The sequence below is a fragment of the Macaca mulatta genome, chromosome 7 (genome assembly GCF_049350105.2).
Source record: "Macaca mulatta isolate MMU2019108-1 chromosome 7, T2T-MMU8v2.0, whole genome shotgun sequence".
Taxonomy (NCBI): Eukaryota; Metazoa; Chordata; class Mammalia; order Primates; family Cercopithecidae; genus Macaca; species Macaca mulatta.
Window position 1 is genome coordinate 54,332,946 of NC_133412.1, and position 27,988 is coordinate 54,360,933.

Here is a 27,988-nt window from a genome sequence, read left to right on the forward strand (position 1 = left end):
ATTCGTGCTTTATAGCCATGCTTTTAAACTCTGTACTTGCCAATTCAGTTACCTTCTCCTATGAGGTTTGCCCTTCAACAATGAGATTAGTTAGGTTGATTAGGCTGGTGGAGACAATCATGTTTACAATCTTCCTAAAACATAGAGCTCTCCATGAACAAGAAAGGCAAAAATAATAAATAAATAAACAAAAGTTTTTTACTCCTTTTCTTCAATTTTCTCTAGAGGCTAGGCATATTTCTGATAGTTTTAAAGCTGTGGAAAAGTTTTATTATAGATTTTATTACAGAATTTAAAAATTTCAAAAAATAACTGCTTGGAACCACAAATAATTCAAAGGAAACATAGTAATCCCATAAACAAGCATTCTGGCGTCTGTTAGAAAATTTTCCTCAAATTATGAAATGTAGCTCTCCATGCTTTCCAATGATTGTTATAGTACCCACAAATATCTGTGATTTCAGTGGAATACTTTAACGTAATTTTTCTTTTTAAGGCATGATCCTGATTCATTTTTTCTTCAATATCTCAGTCATTTCAGGAACTACCTGCAAATAAAAACAAAAAGTAATTAAGCAACTAGAGCCTTCACTGTGATACGGTCACAGCTCCGTAAGCAGTACAGGGAGGCCAAAAGAAACAACATGAATCACTGTTGAGGCACGAAGGCCCCCTCCTCTCCACCAGGAACCCCCTGTTCTCCAGTAGTCTCTCTTCCCACCCAGGGAGACTACCCAGGACCCAGGACCCGGGGCTGGCAGGGCCTACAGCCCACTCATTGCCTAGGTGCCTTTTTTTTTTTTTTTTTCGTTTTTTGAGACAGGCTCTCACTCTGTCACCCAGGCTGCAGTGCAGTGGTGCAATTATAGCTCAATGCAGCATCCACCTCCTGGGGTCAATCAATCCTCCCACCTCAGTAGCTACCAATCTGGCTAATTTTTGTAGAGACAGGGTTTCGTCACGTTGCCCAGGCTAGTCTTGAACTCCTGGGCTCTGGTGATCTGCCTGCCTCAGTCTCCCAAAGTGTTGAGATTACAGGCATGAACGACTGCACACACTGCTACCTTTCAGCTTTTTGACCCAACCACAAATTTCAAGAAGGCACCCTAGAAACAGGAAGCCCAATTTTTCTTGTCTGGGCGAAAAGTACTGTGTATTTACCTTCGTATTTTCCTTGGCATTCTTCCCACCCTTAACTGCATTCCTGACTTCCCTTCGAAGTCCACACCAAAGTCTCTAGCTTGCTGCAGTTATGACCCCTGCTAACCTCCTCTAGTACTTGTTCTCTCACTGTTCATTCATTCATTCATCCATCATTCATTTCACAAACATATTGGTTGCTTTTTCAGCAGCATACTACTATCATCTGGCACACAGGAATGTGCTACATGCTGAACATTCAATATCATCATGCTTTATTAAAATCAAGACCTTGGCCGGGCGCGGTGGCTCAAGCCTGTAATCCCAGCACTTTGGGAGGCCGAGACGGGCGGATCACGAGGTCAGGAGATCGAGACCATCCTGGCTAACACGGTGAAACCCCGTCTCTACTAAAAAATACAAAAAAACTAGCCGGGCGAGGTGGCGGGCGCCTGTAGTCCCAGCTACTTGGGAGGCTGAGGCAGGAGAATGGTCTAAACCCGGGAGGCGGAGCTTGCAGTGAGCTGAGATCCGGCCACTGCACCCCAGCCTGGGTGACAGAGCAAGACTCTGTCTCAAAAAAAAAAAAAAAAAAAAAAAGACCTTGTGTGCTAATGCAGTGGCCAGTCAGCAGACAGTAACAAACCACAGCAAGGGGAAATGGCCTGAGTTGGCTCCCATTTTAAAAAGGATTAATTACTAACCCTTAGTCGTGGCAGTACAGTGGCTGCAACTGGAGCCTCCAGTGTAGAGCTGCTTTGTAACTGCTTGGACAGAGGAGAGCTGTCTGAGGGAGCTGCAGGGAATGTCACACAGACACTCTGAAAACTGGTCCAGCCACTTGTGCAAAATATCAATTACCCAGTCTTCCAAGGGGCTTTCGGCTGCCTTAGCTCACAAAGATCCCAGCTGAACTCGCCACTGATGAATATAGCCTCTCAATTATTTAAGAGAGCTACATTTCCATTAGGTGGAAATAATGTGTTCGTACAAAATTTATTAAGGAAATTGTCGACATGTTGTTTCTTCTGAATGTCACTTTGTCTCCAGCCTATTAAAAGGCCCATGTTTACCATGGAGCCAGCAGGCATTTGCTCAGGGGTGGCATTAAGTGCTGGCACCACTTCTCCCAGTTTTCCTCAGTGGAGAGACCATGAGCTCATGCCAGTCACACGGATGACATGCTAACTGAGCTTCACACAGGACCTGTGTATTTCATGAAAAATAGGATAAAGCCCAACTTCTCTTACCACGAAGTGAAACACTAATTTGGTTTAGAATATATAACTTTTCAAAATTTTACCAAATATATCCTTACCACACTCTCCACGAAAGGGTTGAGAGGATTTTCTCTACCATCTGTATCTTTTTTTATTAGATCAACCACACACTTTTTTTTTTTTTTTTTTGAGACAGAGTTTCGCTGTTGTCGCCCAGGCTGGAGTGCAATGGCGCCGTCTCGGCTCACTGCAACCTCTGCCTCCCAGGTTCAAGCAATTCTCCTGCCTCAGCCTCCCAAGTAGCTGCGATTACAGGCATTTGCCACCATACCCAGCTAATTTTTTTTGTATTTTTAGTAGAGATGGGGTTTCACCAAGTTGACCAGGTTGGTCTCGACCTCCTGACCTCAGGTGATCCACCCACCTTGGGCTCCCAAAGTGCTGGGATTACAGGCGTGAGCCACTGCAGCCAGCCCAACTATACACTTTTCAAGCATACCACATGATGCCTTATTTAGGAAAAAGGAAATGTTAACTCAGGTTCATTGAGTGTCTGATGGCCTGAGCACACTGAAAGATCTTATTTCTATTCTCTTTTAGATATTGCAGAGGCAACTCCCTACTCAGTAAGACCCAATAAAAATCACCTAAGTTTTTTTTAAAAAAGACAACCTACTGATATAAATCACAGTACAAGTATGTTTCACTCATTCACTTAGTACTTCCTCCAGGTAGTACTAAGGCAAACAGAGAAGCTCTCTGTCACTATGGGAGTAACAGAGGAGTTCTGCCTCCTAGTTGGCAAGAACAGACAGAGGCCTATGAATCACCCAATCAGAAGTGTGCTCATCTTATACTGGAATGCAGGAGAAGGAGAAGAGAATAGCATTAAAAGCTCCAAATTCGAGTCCTGAGGAAGATCAGTGTGGATTAGGAAAATTCAGAACATCAAACTAAAGAAAAAAAGGATTCTAGGCAAAAAAATGAGGCACAGACAGAGATAAACAACTGCAGGTTCCCGAGATAGTAAAGAGATTGTAGTGACTATAGGGGAGAAGAGGAAAGAAAAGAAGGTTTAGAAAGATAAGTGGTTTGCCGAGGTCATTCAATGCGAACAGAATAGTCTCTTTGAACAGATAGGTGGTGCTGGGACAACTGGATAATCACATGCCAAAGAATGAAGATGGACTCCTACCTCACACCATATACAAAAATTAACTCAAAATGGATCAACAACCTAAATATATGAGCTAAAACCATAAAACTCTTATAAGAAAACAGGGGTGAATCTTCATGAGCCAAGATTTGGCAATGGATTCTCAGATATGATGCCAAAAGCACAAGCAACAAAATAAAAAAAAGATAAATTGGACTTCATCACAATCTAAAACTTGCACATCAAAGGATATTCTCAAGAAGGTGAAAAGCTAACCTACAGAATGAGCAAATGTTTGGAAATCATATCTCTGATAAGTGTTTAGTATCCATTATATGTAAAGAATTCACACAAGTCAACAAAAAGAGAAACAGTCCAACTGAAAATGGGCAAAAGAGGTGGATAAACATTTCTCTAAAGGAGATATACGAATGGCCAGTGAACATCTTTTCATATGCTTATGTGCTTAACATCACTAGTTATTAGGAAAACACAAATGAAAGTCACAATGAGATACCACTTCATACCTACTAGGATGACTAGAATTAAAAAACAGAAAATAACAAGTGTTACTGAGGATGCAGAAAAACTGGAACCCTTGTGCACTGCTGGTGGGAACGTAAAATCATGCAACTTCTATGGAAAGCAGTTTGAAGGTTCTTCAAAAAGCTAAACATGGAATTCATATGACCCAGCAATTCTACTCCTAGTTATAAACCCAAAAGAACTGAAAGTAGGGGCTTGAGCAGATACTTGCAGTCTTGGCTCACTGCAACTTCTGCCTCCTCCCAAGTTCAAGTGATTCTTCCACCTCAGCCTCCCGAGTAGCTGGCCACCATGCCTAGCTAATTTTTGTATTTTTTGGTAGAGATGGGGTTTCACCATGTTGGCCAGGCTGGTCTCAAACTCATGACATCAAGTGATCCAACCACCTTGGCCTCCCAGTGCTGGGATTACAGGTGTGAAATCACCGTGCCTGGCTGGCAATGGGTTTTTAGATATGAGACTTCAAGCATAAGCAACAAAGAAAAAATTGGTAAGCTGGATTTCATCAAAATTTAAAACTTTATTTTAAAACTTTTTCTTCCCCTTTTTCATAGGCATTGACAAAATTTAAAACTTTCATGCTTTAAAGGACACCATTAAGAAAGTGAAAAGACAACCCACACAACGGGAGAAAATATTTGCAAATCAAATACTCAATAAGGGACTTATATCTATGATATATAAAGAACACTAACAACTCAAGAACAAAAAGATAATGTGATTTAAAAATTACAAAGGATCTGAATAAACTTTCTCCAAAGAAAATATACAAATGGCCAATAAGCAGATGAAAAGATACTAAAAGTCATTTGCCATCAGGGAAATGCAAATCAAAATCACAATGAGATACCACCTCACACTCATTAGAAGGGCTATATTTAAAAAGACAGACAATAACATACATTAATGAGTATATAGAAAAACCAGAGTCCTCACACATTTTTGGTGGGAATGTAAAAGGGGGCAGCCACTCTGAAAACAACCTGACGGTTATTCAAAATGTTAAACTCAGAGTTACCAGGTGACCCAGCAATTCCATTTCTAGATATCCATCCAAAAGAAATGAAAACATAGGTCTGCACAAAACCTCATACGTGAATGTTCATAGCAGCATTATTCTTAATAGCCAAAAAGGGGAAAAACTCAACATGTCCATCAAATGATAAATGAATAAACAAAATGTTACATACCCCTATAATGGATATTATTTGGCAAGAAAAAGAAAGTACTAACACAGGCTATAACATGGATGAACTTTGAAAACCTTATGCTAACTGAAAGAAGCCAATCACAAAGATCACATATTACATAATTCCATTTATATGAAACATACAGGACTGGCAAATCTGTAGAAACAGAAAGTAGATTAGTGGTTGCCAGGAGCTGGGGCTGGGGTCTGAGGATGCAGAACATAAAACAGGGAATGAATGCTGATAGGTATGGAGTTCTTTTTGGTGTGATGAAATGTGTGATAGTGGTTGTGTAACTGTGAAAATACTAAAACCCACTGAATTGTACATTTTTAGATGGTGAGTTTTATGGTACATGAATTATATCTCAGTAAAGCTGTTTAATATTAAACAAAAATAGGTGGTGCCCTATGCCCTATCACAGTAACTACAATTATAATATTTACCATTTACTGAGTACCTACTATATACCTGGACAGAACAGGCAGGCTAATGTTTATCACAGGCTCTATTAGTATTAGGTGCAGTATAATTTCATTTCATCTTCATTACAACCTTTAAAGAGGTAGTGTAATATTTACATTACTTACAAGGAAGCTGACGTCCAGAGATTAAAATCTTAGCCAAGATAGTTTAACTAGTATGCGGCCAAGGCAGAATTGGAATTAAAGCTCTTAATTACTATAACATATTATTTCTAAGGCCAAAAAAAAAAAAAAAAAACCTTGTCCTTCATAACTAATGGTTATTGAAGGGTCAAGCAAAACAATGAATGTAAGAGAATAAAATGTTATGCGTATACATTTTTACTCCAGATACGGTTCTATTGGTGAGCAAAATATCACCTAGGGAATTATTAGTCTAACAGCTGTATATACATGCTACACATGATGCAATTTGCAATTTAAATTTTTCACACGAAAATTAGGCTAAAAAAGTCCTTTTCGTACGCTATTATTTGACTTCCATTTTCTTTAGATCATAATCCAAAATAGATAATGCTAATTCTCACCCATAATTTGTATAATTGTATTTCTTAACATTATATAAATATATTCTTATATATTTCTTATATAATTACAATACATAAAATACAAAAAATAACAAAAATTATATTAAAAATATAAAAATATATAACATTAAGAAATATAATTATACAAATATTGTATTTTTGATTTTTTAAAATCAAAAGTATTAAATATTTTATTTTTAAAATATTTTCTTTAAATATTTGATTTTTTAAAACTGGGGTCGCCCCAGTGAGGAGTATATTCACCAAACCACTTTGTCTGCACTCTTCTGTCAGAATTACTACAGTATTCACCTACAATGTGCTCATTCTGATTTCAGCTGAGAAAACGACTTGATGCGTACTCTGTAGGTTCCTAGAGTCTGTCAAAGGTGCGATTCTTTTTACTGCACCTTATCCAAGGTACACAATAGTAGTAGTGAGCCACTCAGCTGTAGTACCTGCTGAGCCAGAGAGGCAGAGAGATGAGAGAGGGGGGGAACAGAAGCAGGACCCTGGCTTAGTTGTGCCCATAACCTGCTGATTGTCCCAAATCACATCTCTCTGGAACAGGCAACTTAAAAAGAATGTACCTGGCTTGTGTTACTCACACAGTAACAAACAGGAGTCTGCCATATGTTTAGTATTTTTATAATCTGTAGTTTTTTTCCCCCAAACTGATTTTTTTTTTTTTTTTGAAACAGGGTCTTACTCTGTTGCCCAGGCCAAAGTGCAGTGGTGTAATCATGGCTCACTGCAGTCTCAATCTCCTAGGCTCACGTGATCCTCCTACCTCAGTCTCCCCAGTAGCTGGGACCACAGGCACATGTCACCAGACCTGGCTAATTTTTGTATTTTTTGTAGAGATGGGGTTTCACCATGTTGCCCAGGCTGGTGTCCTACTTCTGGACTCAAGTGATCCACCTTTCCTCGGCCTTCCAAAGTGCTGGGATTACAGGCATAAGCCATTGTGCCTGGCTTCCCAAACTGCACTTTTAAAGGACTGATTAACTTCTCTACTTTTGTATTGATCAACTATATATATAACTGTACTTCAGAACTTTATTTTTATTTTTTTAAATTTTATTTATTTTTTTGAGACGGAGTCTCGCTCTGTCGCCCAGGCTGGAGTACAGTGGTGCGATCTCCACTCACTGCAAGCTCCGCCTTCCAGGTTCACGCCATTCTCCTGCCTCAGCCTCCCGTGTAACTGAGACTACAGGCGCCCGCCACCGCGCCCGGCTAATTTTTGTATTTTTAGTAGAGACGGGGTTTCACCGTGTTAGTCAGGATGATCTTGATCTCCTGACCTCGTGATCCGCCCGTCTCGGCCTCCCAAAGTGCTGGGATTACAGGCGTGAGCCACCGTGCCCGGCCTATTTTTATTTTTTTGAGACAGATTCTTGCTCTGTTGCCCAGGCTGGAGTCCAGTGGCACCATCTTGGCTCACTGCAAACTCTGCCTCCCAGGCTCAAGTGATTCTTGTGCCCTAGCCTCTCGAGTAGCTGGGATTACAGGCATGCATTACCATGCTTGGCTAATTTTTCACATTTTTAGTAGAGACAGGGTTTCACCATCTTGCCCAGGCTGGTCTCAAACTCCTGAGCTCAGGTGATCCGCCCACCTCAGCATCCCAAAGTGCTGGGATTGCAGGTGTGAGCCACCGCTCCTGGCCATGTACTTCAGAACTTCTAAGCTGTATGAGATAGTCATTGCCTTAATACAATTCTAGCTAAAAGCAAATAAACACAGTATCTTTGTCTGAAGCTCTCTCTAGTCCAAAGCGGGCTTCCTAAAATACAAAAGGAGCCTGAGAACCTGAAACTGGAAGTCAGCTGACTAGATGATTTTTAAGGCCTCGTTCCACTTCACTGTCTTAGGACTCTTTCTCACTGAGATACCTCTGTGTCCACACACACACACACACACACACACATACACACACATTCTCATGCCAAACCTGGGAGCTGCCCTTAATGCAGGACCACAATGTGTGTGACCCCATTCCATCAACAATGACTACAAAGAAGCTCCTGCCCTAAGGCAGGTGTCCATTGGAAGAACACTGAAAATTTCCAACTGCTTAACAGTTTATCTTATCATGAAAGCTGCCATGTGAGTTTTAACACATAGTACACAGGCAGACAGAAGAATCTAACTTAAACAAAATTACTTATAAGTTTATTAAAATATTCTCTTGAGGAAAAAAGGCAATACAGTAGACATCTACTTGCAAACATGGATAAGGTTCAGAAAGTATTTAATTTTGCTTTTAAATAAAAAGAATATTTACCCCTCTATTCATACCAATAGTAAGGAACTGAATTCTTACTACTTGAACAAAGTTATCATTATACAGAGAAAAAAAATTCTCTTTTTCATATCAGCTCCCCTTCCCACTGGAACATCTTAGTGGGAAAATGACTGACCTTACTGTTTGTTCTTACACACTTGGGCCAGGCAACACGAGCAGATGACCTACCTGAACCCCAAATACCAGATACAGAGCTTCAGGGTTACTGAAGAGGGGTAATGTTTTTCCCAAGACAAGATCTAAGCTCTACGGCAGGGGCCTTCTGAGGGGAAGTATGCCCAACACTGAGCCAGAGCAAGAGCCCCATCCTAGTCTTTGCATGCAGTCTGAGCCATCATGGAGTAATTGGCTCCAGGGTCCTATTTCCATCCTTCACTGAGCATGAACATATACTTCAAAATACAAATGTGCTCTCCAAGCACTGTCACTAGTTCCTCTAGATCATGTGCAGTGCTGGTGAAGTCACGGAAATAGGCCAATCCTCTTGCTGAGGGGACCACCTGTAGCTCTGTTCTCAGGCTACAGCCTCTCCATGAGAACCATAGCCCCTCGCTGTGGTTCTACGTGAGGGGTTCCTTACCCCAGCAAACCCACTTCTCCTAGGGTTGGATTATATTTTCAGAGTGTCAATTCCTGCATGAGTGATTTCTGCATAAGATAACCTAGAAACGTGTAGGCAGACCCAGGGAAAAGAGACCAGGCCATGACCTTTAAATGTGGCCAAATGAGTATCAAGTGCTCATCATCTGTAATTCACTAATTAATATCATGAAAGTAATTTTTCTCATGGGAAGGTCAAATATGGAGGTAACGGCAAGAGAGAAGGAACACTCAAAAGTGGAGTGTGAGGAGTGGGAAATAAGTGCTCTTCCTACACTCATCAGCTAAGGAAGGCCATTAACCCACAAACACAGCAAGCAGAGCATTCTTATTGAGTCAGATAAGCTGGATATGAGTGCCTACTCTACCCTGAAAAGCTCTAGCATTCTTGGCAAATTCCTGAATAAGGGGGTTTGATGTTAATTTCTTTAGGGTACCTGCCAAATATGATTCTAGGTTATAAATTACTTGAATCACTTCACATTGTGCATTAACTTAGCACATGAGATGCCAAAAACCATGTGAGTATTTTTTTTTTTTTTTTTGAGACAGAGTCTCACTCTGTCACCCAGGCTGGAGTGCAGTGGCACAATCTCTGCTCACTGCAAGCTCTGCCTCCTGGGTTTACGCCATTCTCCTGCCTCAGCCTCCCGAGTAGCTGGGACTACAGGTGGCCGTTACCACACCTGGCTAAATTTTTGTATTTTTTAGTAGAGATGGGGTTTCACCGTGTTAGCCAGGATGGTCTCGATCTCCTGACCTCGTGATCCGCCTGCCTTGGTCTCCCAAAGTGCTGGGATTACAGGTGTAAGCCACGGCGCCCGGCCGCCATGTGGATATTTTAAAGACAATTTGGATTCTTTTTTAAAAGCAAAGTTATAATGCTCTATATAAACAACACATATCTAATCTTAGAGCAACTTAACCTTTAAGTAGGTCAAAATTGTGTACATATATTAACAGTATATATATAAACATAGACACACAAACACATGATATTTTCTTTTAATAGCTTCGTCCCTGACCAATTCTAAGAGTTTCTCGGATGACAATCCAGATAATAGCAGCTTACCTTAAATAAATCTGCAACTATTCCATAATCTGCCACTTGGAAAATTGGAGCTTCTGGGTCTTTATTAATAGCCACAATTGTCTGTGAAATAAAAACAAAGAGTTTTGACTTTTACCAAGAAAACATTCCACACAGACTGATAGTTCCATTTTAACTTCCCTTACAATATATTAACATTCTTAAAATGTCTAAAAATAAGATTTGATGCATCTGTGTCAATATTGTAAGTTTATCAGAAATTTCTGGGTTGGAATGTAATAAAATTCTCTCTTACCCACAACTAGCCCATCTCAGTACTAAAGATTTAAAATCATTTTTTCTTTAAAGTTCTTCTTTTGACTTACCCAAAAAAAACTGATTCTAGGTGAAAAAGTAACAAATCCATACCCAAATCCACAGCCTTTGTAGTGCAAACTATTTTGTCCTTCATTTATTATTTAAAAATTATTATTCTGGAGGACAGGTACAATGGCTCACGCCTGTAATCCCAGCACTTTGGGATGCCAAGATGGGCGAATCACCTGAGGTCAGGAGTTCGAGACTAGCCTGGCCAACATGGTAAAACCCGTCTCTACTAAAAATACAAACATTAGCCAGGCATGGTGGCGTGTGCCTGTAATCCCAACTACTTGGGAGACTGAGGCAGGAGACTTGTTTGAACCCGGCAGACAGAGGTTGCAGTGAGCAGAGATCGTGCCACTGCACTCCAGCAGTGAGACTCTGTCTCAACAAAAATAAAAATAAAAATAAATAAAATTATTCTGGGATATTCTAACAATATGAAAGCTAAACTATCTTGTCAGCCTGTTATTAAGGGACGTTAAACAGCTTTAAGTCCTTATGTACATAGCAAATAGATTAATAAAACAAGCAAATTACTTCTATCTCTTATAAAAGCTATCAAACATTTCTCTTATTTGCTATAAAAATATTCTTAAATGCAGGCCAGGCGTGGCAACTCATACTTATAATCCCAGCACTTTGGGAGGTGGAGGCAGGAGGATAAGACTGTGGATTAAAAATAATTCAAATCTCTAGAAGTAAAATTAAGTTTCTACCTATCTGGCACTGTATGTGGTGAAAACAGCTGGTATTAAAAAACACATTAAGTATTTTGATGTAGCATGACTCAAAATACAGGCTACATGATATCCAACATCTGTGTATTTCCCTTAGAGGGGTTCCTCAGAGAGATGTGCAGAATATGCCAGAATGTCTAAGATTGGAACATGGTATATAGTCCAGGTAACTGCTAATCCAGAGAAACATGCTACACACATTAAGACGCATGGTCAGAGACAATAAACAAATTTCAAACATGAGCCTCAAATTCAAAGGCACAAGAACAAACATTTTGAATAGCAGATGTTGATTTGCATTGACGTGTTTGTCTTTTGGGAATGTGTAACCTGCTTCATGGCAATAAGCAGAGATTTGTTTAGTTATTGATGGTAAATTATTCTCCTAGAGGCCACTTAGACATCTGGGAGTTTAATCATCCATAAGCTTTCTTCATTGTACTATGTAACAATTGTTATTTTCATTATTACTTTGAGACAGAGTCTCATTGTGTTGCTCAGGCTGGAGTGCAGTTGTACAATCAGCTCACAGAAGCCTTGATCTCCTGGGCTCAAGTGATCCTCCCACCTCAACCTCCTGAGTAGCTGGGACCACAGGGGTGTACCACCATGCTCAGATAATTATTTTATTTTTTGGAGAGATGGGGTTCTCACTATGTTGCCTAGGCCAGTCTCCAACTCCTGGGCTCAAATGATCCTCCTGCCTTGGCCTCCCAAAGTGCTAGAATGACACTGAGCCACCATACCTGCCTTAAAAGTTATTTTTAGAGAGAGAGCATATAACTGTAGGCAAGGAACCACTACAGTATTTAACAAAAAAGATGTGGGCTGGTTATTGTTCTTCGGATTATTAAAATAGTATTTCTAAATAATCAATTGTAAAGAACTATGATAAAGTCTTGCTCGTATCCAAAGCTCTCTCAATAGCTCCTTGCAAGCTCAAGTTCTTCCTTCTTACAGAGCTTTGAAACGCATAGATTGTATTCAACCATATTATTATTATTACTTTTTTTTTTTTTTTTTTTTGAGACAGAGTCCTGTTCTGTCGCCCAGGCTGGAGTGCAGTGGCGCAATCTCAGCTCACTGCAAGCTCCGCCTCCCGGGTTCACACCATTCTCCTGCTTCAGCCTCCCGAGTAGCTGGGACTACAGGTGCCTGCCACCACGCCCAGCTAATTTTTTGTATTTTTAGTAGAAACGGGGTTTCATCTTGTTAGCCAGGATGGTCTCAATCTGCTGACCTCAGGTGCTCTGCCCACCTCGGCCTCCCAAAGTGCTGGGATTACAGGCATGAGCCACCGCACGTGGCCTCAACCATATTACTATATATTAGTTCAGAAATTGCTTTCATTAGATTCATTTGATTTAACAATCAAATCTTGAATTCCTTCAACTAAACCAGAATTCTAATTAAAATTGCAGCTTGTAGGGAATGCAACTGTCAGATTTAAACCATTCTAATATCCCATTTTAGAACTTAAAACCAATATAACTAAAGACTGTCTCCTATGCAGATAATGGGGCTATGACAACAGCGGACGACACAGACAACAGGACGGGACAGTGACAACAAGGGCTATGCCTTTTTCATTTAAGCATTCCCAGCTTCTAGTATAAGGAACGATCTTAATAAACATTTGTTGACTAGATGGAGATACAAAGTCTTGGCTGACCCCCAACACCAGTCTCCTTACTTCAACTGTTCCCTATTTGCTCTGACGTACACTACCTAGTGTCTTTCCCACAATCCAGCCCTGTTGGCGTGGGGTGAGAATTTTCACTGGTATCTTCTTGACAGGCAGAATCTTTTATTTTTAGAGAAGCAGAATTCTAGCTATGTCTGAACTGGGCTGGCTAAAAATATACTTTAAGGCTGCTGATGCTGGAATTTCTTTCTTTTTATTTATTTTTTCTTAATGCAGCAATCACATTTTCCCTATTGGCACTGCTGTTTTCATAGCTCAGTAAAGAAACTTACCATCCAACTGTAAAATCTGACTGGTTTTGGGCCAGTTCATTTAGAAGCTACAAAGAGGTAGTGCATGCATTTCAAGTTAGAAGAAGTTAAGCCTGTTAAAAGTTTTATTATCTTTTATATCAAGCTTCCATCTGAATGGATAAATGCAGGAATGTCAGAGGCATCTCTGACTTCATGAAAGACAAGTTCATAATTCAAACCATACATTATTATGCATGAATTAATGTGTCATATTCTGAAATATATGTTCAGAGTCATTACACAGGACTTCCAGAGTAGTCCAAGTAGCAAGTTAAAATCAAGTGTTTCCTGGCCAGGCACAGTGGCTAACGCCTGTAATCCCAGCACTTTGGGAGGCTGAAGTGGGTGGATCACGAGGTCAGGGGATTGAGACCATCCTTGCTAACACGGTGAAACCCTGTCTCTACTAAAAATACAAAAAATTTAGCCAGGTGTGGTGGTGGGCGCCTGTAGTCCCAGCTACTTGGGAGGCTGAGGCAGGAGAATGGCATGAACCCAGGAGGCGGAGCTAGCAGTGAGCCAAGATCAGGCCACTGCACTCCAGCCTGGGCGACATCAGCCTGGGCAACACAGCAAGACTCCGTGTCAAAAAAAAAAGGGCAATAAGTAGAGGAAGGAAACACTTGACTTTTTTTTTTTTTTGAGACGGAGTCTCGCTGTGTTGCCCAGGCTGGAGTGCAGTGGCGCAATCTCGGCTCACTGCAAGCTCTGCCTCCCAGGTTCACACCATTCTCCTGCCTCAGCCTCCCGAGTAGCTGGGACTACAGGCGCCCGCCACCACACCTGGCTAATATTTTTTTTTTTTTTGTATTTTTAGTAGAGACTAGGTTTCACCATGTTAGTAGAGATCAGGTTTCACCGTGTTAGCCAAGATGGTCTCGATCTCCTGACCTCATGATCTGCCCACCTTGTTCTCCCAAAGTGCTGGGATTACAGGCATGAGCTACCACGCCCAGCCCCATACTTATTGTACTTTTGATAATTACTGAGATACTGAGATATTAAGATGGCCTGATGCTCCAACCCAAAATGTGTTGGTTATACTTTGATAACAACCCAAGAACAGGGGCCCTGCTGATATATGAGATTGTGACGGTTAGAGGACCAAAGTGAAGCAGAGAGAGAGAGAATCAGGGATCAAAACCTCAAAAATAAGTTAGACGTTCAGAACCTCATCAAATTGTTTAAGCCTCACATTTTCTATCCACAGATTGTCACAGCTGAAGGGAACCTTAGTGATTGTCATTCAATACCCACATTTAGTAGACAAAGAAACTGAGTTTGCAGACAGCACTCATCATGCATTAAGTTAGCAGTGGAGCTATAACTCAGGTTCAGGCCTCTTTCCATGACACAGCACTGCCTCTGTGACCAATAATTTTTAAGGCAGTGAACGGTAGCTTTTATTTCTTTTGGTTCCCAGATCTATATTAGTGTGAATGGCTTGACTACATGCACTGTAACTACATGGAAACATACAAGGTAAGCCAAATCCTAAAATGTGGAAATGTTTTCTTTTAGCATCACTGATGTATAATTACCTTGCTGTCTTTCATCCCAGCTAAATGTTGGATGGCTCCAGATATTCCAACAGCAATATAAAGTTCCTGAAATAAAAGAGGTCACGTTATTAATACATATTTATGTTATATAATACTTTCCAAAGTGTTTGCTATTAGCAGTTTAAGTCTTAGGCAAAAGTCATGTTAAATAAAACAGAGGCAAAATGTATTGCTTAAATTATGCTTTCCTTTTTCTCTGATCTCCTTAACCTACAGTTCTCTTTTTCCTGTGAATTTCTATAGCAGTGGTGGTGTAATAAATATGTGGATAATGAGGACTACTGAACATGTACTATGTGCCAGACACAGTGTTAAGCATTTTACATCAAGTGTCTCAATCTCACAATTACCTGTAAGGTAGCATTTTTCATCTGTGGCACTCACTTGAAAATCACTGCACAACCCATACATGCTGTACATACCCATTAACAATTAACAACATACACACATTGTATATTAACATATAAACACATATACTCAAATATATTAAAATAAATTTTGACTTAGTTGTTTGGCTTAATTGTTCGCCTTATCACAAAAAGATAATTGTTAAAATGGTAATAAAGATATGTTTACTAAACTTTGTATTTAGAAAAACCAGAAATACAAATCACTATCAAGAGATTTTAAACACACACACACACACACACACACACACACACACGTTCTCTCTGAATAAAAAATAACAAACTTCTCAAAGGCATGGGCTGAACCTTTGTGTTTCCAGAGCCTAGCAAAAAGGCCTCCATACCATAGTTTTTCGGTAAATGTTGATATTTGTACCTCTTCCTGCCTCTCTGCCCTCAATAATTACAAAGGGAATGACTGACACTGTTCTGTCTCCTTATCTAAAATTTTTACAGTACCTATGTTTGAAAATAAAAACACACTTCCATTATGAAAATTTTTAAGCACTTTAATAAGTGCTTAATTAGAAGAGCTTACCTGCTTCATTTTGTTTACCAGGTATAACTAAAGCTTCAATTGAAAACCTTTTCCCACACAAAAAATGAACAAACAAGTCCTGGCCTGGGTAGGAGGTATAACTACCATGTAACCAGACTGACACTAAGGTTTTGTCACAACTGACAGTAAAGTCTCTCCTCGATATGAATAATATGTGGAAGGCACTGAAGGTGGTTCTGTTATACTTAGTTTTCTTATTGGGCAGATACTGCAAAAGTCAATGACAGTGTCAAGGTGGTCCCACCTTGTTTTCTGCACTGCTTATGATCTCATTTAACAATTGCTCAATCCAAAATAAGAGAGCATTTCAACTAGGATCTGGAAATAATGTTATTGCCTCCTAATGTTATGATTTTTCATAGCACCGAAGTGTATATGACCACATACAAGTCAATTCAGGGCCTTACTTTTTCCAGTTGTAAACAGAAGAGGTACAGCTCCAGCACTGGTGCTTGTAAAGAAAGCTCCCCAGGATACTCTGATGTATAGCCAGAGCTGGAGAACCACTATAATAGGTAATCCCTCAGCTCTTTGGCAGCCTGAATCTTAGAACTGTCCAGCCCCCTGCAGTACTCCCTAGGCCTGATCTTTACAAGCATAAAGTGTCCAACTGCTCCTAGAGCAGCACCATGTAACCTGGAAATGGAACCAATCTAGTCCCCAAAGTGAGTTAATTATCTAAAAATGAGATGAGCTTGTATTTTTAATCAACTTGTTCTATAGTTACCAAAAGCCTGAAGAACAATTTGGGGTAATAAGACTGTGTCTTAGGGTGGGGAGGAATGCTGCAGAAAGTATGGATGAGGATTAAAAAGCAATTGCATGCTCTGTGATTCTACCTTGAATGCATCCAGTGTGTCAATTGTGATCCTACACAGTCGGACAATGCAATAAGGCCCTGACATCATACTGTCTCTCACACATGGACGCTAGCATAAGTAGTAAACCTCTTCTACTACTTTCTACTTAAGATTTACAAGTAATTCAATAGTTTTTTTGTTTTTTTTTTTTTTGAGACGGAGTCTCACTCTGTCACCCAGGCTGGAGTGCAATGGCGTAGTCTTGGCTCACTGCAACTTCCACCTCCTAGGTTCAAGCGATTCTCCCGCCTCAGCCTCCTGAGCAGCTGGGACTACAGGTGTATGCCACCCCACCCGGTTGATTTTTGTATTTTTGGTAGAGATGGGTTTTCACTATGTTGGCCAGGCTGGTCTCGAACTCCTGACCTTGTGATCTGCCCACCTCGGCCTCCCAAAGTGCTGGGATTACCAGCATGAGCCACCGCGCCCAGCCTTCAAGAGATAATTTTAAGGTCACCTCAGTTTATTCTGACTAGCATTTCATTCATGAAGGGACATTTGTTAAATTGTTAATCAAAATATACTAACGTTCATATTCAGAAAAACCCGGCAAACAAATTTTAACATAAATATTTTTAAAGCAAGCTATTTAGCTAGATACCATTCTTCTAGGTATATTCTCAAAGTAAGCACTGGAAAAGACCGATCGTCCTGTAAATGAGTCTTTCTGTCATACACGTCTACAGTAAATTCAAGTCCTACTGTATTATAAAATGCTAATGTGCATTATAAAATGCTAATGAAAATGTTGATTCACTCTGGCAGCAAACATAAATATAATACAAATGAAAATTACTTAAAACCCACTGTGTCCCCAAAAATGAACTCCATTGACTTTACCTGTAAATGTCACTAAGGAAATAAGAGATTCTGGGCCAAAACACGCTGAAGGCAGGTGCTCCAGGGCCATTTCTACCTTTCTGATCACAATAAATGGTCCAAATGGATCCACATGACCAACAGGGCTTTATTTTACTGTCTTGCAAACATGGTCCTCTGAATAAACATAACAGCACTGAGACTATAACCCAGAACAAGTCCAGGGATTTTGGCTGCTGCTCTGAGGCTGATAGCTCTCTCAGGCAGGAAGAGAGGCTTTTTTCCTTCTTTTTAAAAAACATCTACAGGCAATTAGACTAATATCTTAGTCTAATTCCTCATGGTTCAGAAAGCATTTTTGTATTTCAATAATAATAATAATTAGTATATACAAAACTCAGATGCTAATTTATGGGGCACGTCAGATACTGCTTCACAACATAACAAGACAATCCCTTCCCTGAGGCACTTTCCTTTTAAATCAGATAGTAAGATAACTTGGAGAGAAAGTGAGAGATGTTGCCAGGGAGTACAGCAATTAAGGGTTATACAAGGTGTGGCAGGGGACTGAGGGGATTAAAGGAACAAACAGAAACAGAAAGGAGGGATAGTCCTAGAGATAGGCCTCGTGGCTTTAGAATCTACAAGAGTGAGAATTTAGAAGAGAATGGATCAACCCAGGTGGCTGATAGCAGTCTGTGTTGATCACTCTGTGATGCCAAGAACAGGGACTGTGTGGAGAAGTAAAGCCACAGGATGGGAAGAGGACCAGAGTTTATTCTGAAATATAGAGAAGGGATAGCACTTAACCTTAACACAAACAATGACTGGCAGAAAAAAAACCACAAATACCTCTTCCTTTGCCAAAACCTATAGACTCACTCAAAGAACTCAGGGGCTGAGGTCTAAACTAGTTACAGTGGGCTGAGATAGAAAGGGAAGCAGGACTGAGATACTGCTGCATCTGATGCGGTTTAACAGGTTTACCGTATCACTGTGGTTAAGAACCTAGGTTCTGTAGCCTCATTGCCTCCATTCAGATCCCAGTTCTGCCATCTGATAGCTGCATGACCATGGGCCATTCATTTAACCTCTCTATGCCTCAGATTGCTCATCCAAAACACTGGAATTATAAGAACTCCTGCTTTATAGGGTTACTGTTGAGGCTCCAGTCCTTAGCATAGTATCAGATTTCCCAAGAAACCTTGATGTGTCACTCATGGGTTGAGGTTCAAGTATTTATTTTCTCAGCCCACTAGGTGGCCAGGTGGGCTCCTGGGGTAGTCTCAGGACTACCATGTACAGCTGAGCAGGCTGCACACTGAATAACTCAAAAGGAGGGCACCACTCATAACAGTCACTATAGCCGTGTATTTTTATTACAGTAACTTTCCAACAGATGGCAGTAAAGTAACTTGAGACAGGAGTACTTACAAAAGAGTTGTGTGGACTAGAAGTACTGGGTGGCCAGAATCCCGTGGTACAAATACTAAAACTGTCTAAGTGTACCATAACAGGAAAGAGTTGAGCAGCACTGGGTAACTGATTTTACTGTTGTCGATGTTCTTACTGTACCTTACAGGTAATATAAAGATGACTAATTCTCTGTGTCCTGTCCTCAAGAAGCTCACAGTCTAACAATTACAGGCTATGGCAAGGTCACAAAAATCTGTAATCCAATAAAGGAAAATGGAAAAGAGGTGTGATAGAGCTACAGTCCCTCATCAGCCCCTCACTTTCCTACCTGCCACTGAGAAATGGAAAAGCCATTAGGAGCAGAAAGCAGATTAGGGGACAGTATAACCCTAATCCTAACCCTAACCCTAATCCTAACCTTCTGTCAAACAGGGGCCCACTTTTGCCATCTATCCCCATCTTTTCCTGCTCCCTTAGTCCTTTAGACAAAACAAGCTTTTAAAGCAGGTTTTAATGGTCCTGGCTTAATGATAAAACTGCATGTCTGAGAATTAGAGGGATGATTGGAATGAAATCTTTAGACTGTTATAGAAATTTGACCAACCTGTGGATTCAACATGGCTAGTGTTCTCTGGTGGATGATTGGGTTTTTGGCTGCTTTCTTCAGAAAGTAAGTATATACGAACATCATTCCTGCTTTACCCAAAACACGTGCCCAAACCTGGAATTCTAAGATGTATTATCTGAGCTCTGCTTTTCCAGAATTTCGTGTAGAAGCTAAGGGGAAAATTGTCCTCTGTTACACTGCATTTTCGCACATCACTGTTAAGCCCCAAACAGAGTTATTCGATATATCTATACTTACATATCTTGTAAGCCATATATTTAATGTTAAATTTTCTAATGACCATATTAAAGTAAAAAGAAACAGGTAAAATTAATTTTAATAATGTAATCTCAGGTCAGACTAACTATATTTCAAGTACCCAATAATCACATGTGGCTTAGTGGTTATCATGTGGGCAGCACAAATCCAAAATAATCATAGAACAAACTAAAGAGCCTTCTTGTAAACTCCACTAGGGAACTGTGGACCATGGTCTGACAACACATCTAAAGATAGAATGGCAATGTCTTATGTGTTTGTGTTGCTTCTATTGGCTCAGAACAAGACCATTTACATGTTATTTTATGCTCAATGAGAACGTGAACCAAAAAGAAAAGTCAGCAGTGTGGCAGAGCTGAAGACTAGCATTAGAGGCAGCAAGATTAAACAAGAGAGTAGCCAATATAGACAGTCACAAATAGATGACAAAAATCTATCAAATTTCAGGTAGTGTGGCCCATTATAGGAAAAACAAAAGCGGATTAAAACTACTGGTTTAATATGATGAGTTTACACTCTGAAAAAGCAACTCTCTATCAAATTTTGTTCTCCAGTAACTTATATTTATCTCTTAAAACTCTAGATAGACCTGAAAAATATTTCCTCAAAAACTCACAATTCTAAAAAAGATGTAAAAAGTATCTAAATTATGTGAGTCAGAAAAATTAAAATGGAAATTTAAAAATACATGGAACAAAACACCAAAAAAGGGAGGGTATATCAGAACATGTGGGATGCCGCTAGAGTGGTATTTAGAAAGAGTGACTGATTGATTTTGAGATGGAGTCTTACTCTGTTGCCCAGGCTGGAGTGCAGTGGCACGATCTCGGCTCACTGCAACCTCCACCTCCTGGATTCGATTTTTGTGCCTTAGCTTCCCGAGTAGCTGGGATTACAGGAACGTGCCACCTCGCCCGGCTAATTTTTATATTTTTAGTAGAGATGGGGTTTTGCCATGTTGGCCAGGCTGGTCTCGAACTCCTGACCTCAGGTGATCCACCCGCCTCAGCCTCCCAAAGTGCTGGGATTACAGGCATGAGCCACTATGCCTGGCCATTACTTAGAAAGATTTATAACCTCAAATGCATATTGGAAAACAAGGATGATGGAAAATTAGTAAGCTCAGATCTCAACTCAAGAAAGTTGAAAATGAGAAGGTAAAATAAACCACTACGTTATTCAATTGTTACAGTTAAATAAATAAGAGCTGGGTTCAGATCCTGACCCTCCCACTTACCAATCTGCATTCTTGAGCAAGTTATTCAATCTCTCAAAGGCTCAATTGCCGTTATGTCTAAAATGGAGACAAATACCTGCAGCTAATAGGATTGTTGTGATGATGAAAATGAGGTGCACATAAAGTACTCAAAATATTTCTATAATGCTATTATTTCTAAAATGATCACCAAATCTCTAAACTAGAAGGCATTTTTAACGTTAATAGTTCTAAACAGAAAAGGAGACAGCCAACTGTCATAAATTTCACTTTAAAATGGTAACTATTACTATCTATATATCTATAGTCAAGAAAGTTGTTACTAACTTGATACAATTCTTCCAGGGGAGTGTACTGGGGAAAATTTTCTTTGATAGCTGTTAGTTTCTTCTTATAATTTAGTACTGACCATAAAGTTAGAATTTCTGCCCAGCTTCCTAGCCAGTGCTTGCCTAGGAAGCTGGGGTGATTTCTTTACAGATTTCTAACACAATCTTTGTGCAAGGATACATATCCCAGATGCAGGTACTAAGACATATCAAGTTGATCATATTAAAAATATAATACATATGAAGTTGAAATTATGTGAGTTTATGATATAAACTCATAAATTCACATTTTTCTGGAATTGGAACAGTATTCTGCCTACAGCAACTTCAGATCTGCTTTACTTTAAACAAAGCAGAATGGAGAGATTTAAACGTTTACTTTTTGTTTATATGAAATATGAATACGAGTAGGGTGGTTAAATCTGGAGCATTCAGAGCACAAATACCATGCCAATATTGTTTCCTCTCTTAAAAAATCAGGTTTTAAACTTCTTTTCTGCCAAAAGTGTTCCTTTCTAGATAGAGGTAGGGAAGGAACATGAAAAATTACATTTCTTTAAATAAAGAAAAATGTAAACACATCATTGTAAGTGGTTCTATCTAGAGTTCAGAGATCCAATGTTATGTGTGCTCAAAAAAACAATACCCCTAAGACTTCCTCAACCAGGACAAGAGTTTTACAGTATGGCAAATGCTTTCTTAACCTTCTTTCCTCAATAGACTACACAGTCATAACCTTAAACAGCAACTGTTATAGCTAAAACATAATACACATATACATATACATAACAAATGCCAGGTTAGGAGTTAAATGAATTTATCATAGCAAATAATGAATGTGTCTTTGGGAAGTAGATTACCCAAACTATATTTTCTAATTCTTGGAGCCTCCTGTGCATTAATATTGCTATATTTCATCCTGCTGCTCACTTAAAAGGCCAAACTATTTCGTTTGCCAAATCCTGTTTAAGTCTCTTCGTTTTTTGGAAGAGGCCCCAAAATTCAAAGCAAAACTATCTGTGGCTCTTTTCTCAAACAGCTCTCTGCCTGTATTATGAAATTCTCAGGTAGGATTCTGGCTAAACTGAGTTTCACATGAAGGGAAGATTTTACCCATACTCTTGGTTTAAAGCTCAAATTATATCCCATCCATCAGACAATGCCGCTGTACTAAGATTAGCTCCTGTTTTATTAGAATTCAAGACAGCACACTAGTCATCACAGCTACATGTACTGTCTATGTTACGCCAGTAACTATGCTGTACTTTATACACATGACCTCACTTAACTGTAACAACTCTATAGGGTAGAAATGATTCCTATTTCATAGAAGAGAAAGCAGAGGCTCAGGCAGGCTTGCTGAGTTGTCCAAAAGTATACACACCTAGTAAAAGGCAGGTTCTCCCTCCCCAGCTTTACTGAGGTACATCTGACACATAAAAATTATGTATATTTAAAGTATACAATGTGATGTTTTGATATAGGTAGCCATTATGAAATAATTACCACAATCAGGCTAATTAACATATCTATCATATCAGTTACTTTTTGTGGTGAGAACACTTAAGATTTACTCTCTTAGCAAATCTTAAGTATTTAATCCACTCTTATTAACTATAGTCACCATTCTGTACAATAGATCCCCAGAATTTATTCATCCAGCATAACTGAAATTTTGTATCCTTTGACCAGCATCTCCCCATTTCCCCCACCTCCCAGCCCCTGGAAGCCACCATTCTACTCTCAAAAGGCAGGCTTCTTAACCTAGGCTGACTCTAAATTCAGCACTTTTTCTCTACCACATATGACTCAGTATTATTACTGTATTGGTAATATGCTTTAGCTGAAGTTACCAATCTGTTAAAACTCCATGAAGTATATTTATCTTAAAGAAAAATCCCTAAAACAAGATGAGACCTGGTGAAGAGCCAACTGAAGTTTCTATATATAAATATATATATAAAGTATTGTCAATTTTAACTAACATTAGCTTTTACTCCATGTTACTAAAAGTATCAGTTTGTACGTTAGCTCTGGGTCTCCTTATCATGAATAATGACAAGCTACACTGTTTAGATTTATTGCTCTATCAACCACTTGCACGTCAATTAGAAAGCCTCTAATGCACACCCACCACCCACATGCACCAGCTGGAAGCCCTTCAAGGAGACTGACTCACAAAAAAGGCAAGGCACTGAAATTATTTTTGTTGCTGTTGTTGTTTCTTTAATTTATGTAACCTGCACTGAAAACTAATACTTTTCAGCTAAAGATTTTGACTTGGCTTTCAATGAAGTCAATATCTGGTTCAAAATAACTGCTAAAGGGAAATGTCTAGAGGCAAAGCCAGAAAATCCATTTGAAGAAAAGCAGGGGCCCTCATCTAGCCTCTGAAGATTTTTCACATGAATGGAGATTCCATGGCTCAGTAGATGGAATTGTTTCTTTTTAGTAAGAGAATATGTAGCCAAAGATTCTTTGAAATCTTAAATTCAAATTAATTCTTAGATATAAGGTCCTCCATATTCTTTTAACCAGTCTATCTTTTCTCCCAGGAGGTACAGGGAACTACGTAAATGTCTTCTTCACCTCTAGTCTAATATGTCCAAAGCAGGTGGGATGTATATCACTAGCATACACTTCCATTATGTACCTTATATCTTTTGTTCAAAATGTAAATTTAATAACCCAGTTGCTCAATACAAGGTTAAAAGAATTTTTTTAAAACAAGGACATTAACTATATTGTTAAATGCAATTCAAAAATGTAAATGTAAACCAGAAAAAAAGTGAAATTTCAACCTTTGGCGTCTTAGTAATGTTTTTTAATTGCAATTATGCAAGATGTACAGGACCTGAAACAAGTTTTTTTTTTCCTTAAGAGAATAGTTTCACATTAAAATATAACTTCAGCTGTGCTCAGAGGCTCACGCCTATAATCCCAATTATTTGGGAAGCTGAGGCAGGAGGATTTCTTGAGATCAGAAATTCGAGGCTGCAGTGAACTATGGTCATGCTGCCATACTCCAGCCTGAGCAACAGAGTAAGACCCCATCTCTAAAAATATTAATAATAATAAATTAAATATAATTTTGATATTTTATAATTAAATGCTTTGCATTTACTTAATTTGCTTCTATACCAGTTCAGAGCTTTTCCATTGTGGGAAAATACACTTTAAATGTACCTGAAATTATGAAAAGCTAAGTATAGTATTATATGTTTACCTAAAACTATTCAGTTAATTTACATTGAAATATTTGTGTATATGACATCAAAATACTTGAACATGTAATCAAGTCTATTACAAAGCTTTGCATTTTAGCAGGTCAAATAAAAACTTTATTTGAAGGCTGGGTGCCCTGGCTCATGCCTGTAATCCTAGCACTTTGGGAGGTTGAGGTGGGAGGGTCGCTTGAGGCCAGGAGTTTGAGACCAGCCTAGGCAACACAGCAAGACCCCATCTCTACAAAAAAACAAATTAGCTGGGCGTGGTGGGACACACCTGTGATCCCAGCTACTTGGGAGGCTGAAGCAGGAGCATCACTTGAGCCCAGTGATAGGTGACAAAGTGCTAGCAGCCCTCACTCGCAGCACCTCCTCGCCTCAGAGTCCACTCTGAGGGTGCTTGAGGGGCCCTTCAGTCTGCCGCAGCACCGTGGGAGCCCCTCTCTGGGCTGGCTGAGGCCGGAGCCCCCTCCCTCTGCTGGCCGGGAGGTGTGGAGGGAGAGGCCTGGACGGGTACCGGGGCTGCGCGCTGCACTCCAGGGCCAGTGTGAGTTCGCGCTGGGCGCCCACTCAGCGGGCCCCACACACGGAGTGGCCAGCAGGCACCACCGGCCCAGGGCAGTGAGGGGCTTAGCACCCGGGCCAGCAGCTGCGGCGGTTTTGCCAGGTCCCCCAGCAGTGCCGGCCTGCTGCGCTGCTCTCAAATTTTTGCTGGGTTTGGCTGCCTCCCGGCAAGGCAGGGCTCACCACCTGCAGCTCGCCATGTCTGAGCTCCTCCTGCTGCAGTGGGCTCCCAGGGGTGGCCTGAGCCTCCCCTACAGGCGCCGCCCCCTGCCCCGTGGTGCCAGGTACCATCTACAGCCCAAGGACTGAGGAGTGCAGGCGGGGCTCAGGACTGGTGGGCAGCTCTGCCTGCAGCCCTTGTGCAGGATCCACTGGGTGAAGCCAGCTGGGCTCCTGAACTGGATGGGGACTTGGAGAACTTTTATATCTAGTGGACGGATCATATGTGCACCAATCAGCACTCTGTGTTTACCTCAGGGTTTCTGAATACACCAATTGGTACTCTGTATCTAGCTAACCTAGTGGAGACTTGGGAGGACTAGCACTCTGTGACTCTGTGTCTAGCTCAAAGATTGTAAATGCACCAATCAGCACTCTGTGTCTAGCTCAAGGTTTATAAAGGTACCAATTGGTATTCTATATCTAGATAACTCTGTATTTAGCTAACTAGCACTCTGTGACTCTGTGTCTAGCTCAAGGATTGTAAACGTACCAATCAGCACTCTGTCAAATCGGACCAATCAGCTCTCTGTAAAATGGACCAATCAGCAGGATGTGGGTGGGGCCAGATAAGGGATAAAAGCAGGCTGCCCTAGCCAGCCAGCAGCAACCCACTTGGGTCCCCCTCCACACTGCGGAAGCTGTTCTTTTGCTCTTTGCAATAAATCTTGCTGCTGCTCACTCTTTGGGTCCATGCTGCCGTTAGGAGCTGTAACACTCACCACGAAGGTCTGCAGCTTCATTCCTGAAGCCAGCGAGACCACGAACCAACCGGGAAGAACGAACAACTCCAGATGCGCTGCCTGTAAGAGCTGTAACACCAGTACCACGAAGAGCTGCAGCTTCCCTCCTGACAGTGAGACCACGAACCCACCAGAAGGAAGACGCTCCAGACACATCTGAACGTCTGAAGGAACAAACTCCGGACACACCATCTTTAAGAACTGTAACACTCACCGCAAGGGTCTGCGGCTTCATTCTTGAAGTCAGTGAGACCAAGAACCCACCAATTCTGGACACACCAGGAGGTTGAAGCTACAGTGAGATGTCATGGCACCACTCCACTCCAGCTTGGGTAACAGAGTGAGGCCCTGTCTCAAAAAAAGTTTATTTGGCCCGGCGCAATGGCTCACACCTGCAATCCCAGCACTTTGGGAGGCTGAGACGGGCGGATCATGAGGTTAGGAGATTGAGACCATCCTGGCCAACACGGTGAAACCCCGTCTCTACTAAAAAATACAAGAAATTAGCTGGGCGTGGTGGTGGGCCCCTGTAGTCCCAGCTACTCGGGAGGCTGAGGCAGGAGAATGGCATGAACCTGAGAGGCGGAGCTTGCGGTGAGCCAAGATCGTGCCACTGCACTCTAGCCTGGGCAACAGAGTGAGACTCTGCCTCAAAAAAAAAAAAAAAAGTTCGTTTGACTATCAAATTTTTTTTTTTGAGATGAAGTCTCGCTCTGTCACCCAGGCTGGAGTGCAATGGCGTGATCTCAGCTCACTGCAACCTCTTGTCTCCTGGGTTCAAGCGATTCTCCTGCCTCAGCCTGCCGAGTAGCTGGGACTACAGGAGTGTGCCACCACACCCAGCTAACTTTTGTATTTTTAGTAGAGACAAGGTTTCACCATGTTGCTCAGGATGGTCTCGACCTCTTGACCTCGGGATCCCCCCACTTCAGCCTCCCAAAGTGCTGGGATTACAGGTGTGAGCCACTTCGCCCAGTCAACTATCAAAATTTTTTATCAGAAAAGTTTTTTCTTTTTTTTTTGAGACAGAGTCTTGCTCTGTTGCCCAGACTGGAGCGCAGTGGTGCGACATCTGCTCACTGCAAGCTCCGCCCACCAGGTTCATGCCATTCTCCTGCCTCAGCCTCCCGGGTAGCTGGGACTACAGGCGCCTGCCACCACGCCCAACTAATTTTTTGTATTTTTAGTAGAGACAGGGTTTCACCGTGTTGGCCAGGATGGTCTCGATCTCCTGACCTCGTGATCCGCCCACCTCGGCCTCCCAAAGTACTGGGATTACAGACGTGAGCCACTGCGCCCAGCCAGCAAAATTCTTTAATTGATTCAAGTCAAAACATGCTAAATTATATATTTCTAAGAGAATTTTGGAGTTGTAAGGAACCTTTGAAATTATCTATGCTATCTCTTTATTTCATCAATGATAAAAATCAAGGCCCTGGGAAACAGAACTGCTGCTTGAACCTAGGTCTCCTGACTTCCAAGTAGTATTTTTTCCACTCACCAAACTGCCTCTTTTCCCAAATCACTAAGAGCTGGCCATTGCTTACACATAGCCTTTCTTGACATTTAATCGTAACTTCTATGTCAAGAAGTTTATGAGAGCTACAAAGCAACCAGAGGAAACCAATTTGAAGGTTCCTCAAAAAGTTATACATAGAACTACCATATGTCTCAAAAATTCCAATCCTAAGTATACATTCAAAAGAATTGACAACAGGGACTCAAACAGATACTTGTATGTGAATGTTCACAGCAGCATTATTCACTATAGCTAAAAGGTGAAATAAAACAATCTAAGTGTCCATTGACAGATGAATGGATAAGCAAAATGTTTACAGATGACTGGACCATAAAAAG

The 27,988-nt window shown here is 40.7% G+C and overlaps 1 protein-coding gene across 6 annotated transcripts in view; it reads right to left on the reverse strand.

Annotated features, from left to right (window-relative positions):
• Positions 1-247: 247 nt before the first annotated feature.
• ETFA (electron transfer flavoprotein subunit alpha) overlaps positions 248-27,988 on the reverse strand; it is a 102,318-nt gene continuing 74,577 nt past the window's right edge. Inside the window, exons 9-11 of one of the 6 annotated variants that reach the window (XM_015142766.3) lie at positions 14,866-14,931; positions 10,248-10,328; positions 248-548 (exon numbers count right to left, since the gene is read on the reverse strand). In XM_015142766.3, coding sequence (XP_014998252.1) covers positions 510-548; positions 10,248-10,328; positions 14,866-14,931 — 186 coding nt within the window. In that variant the 3' untranslated portion in view covers positions 248-509. 6 annotated transcript variants of the gene reach the window in all.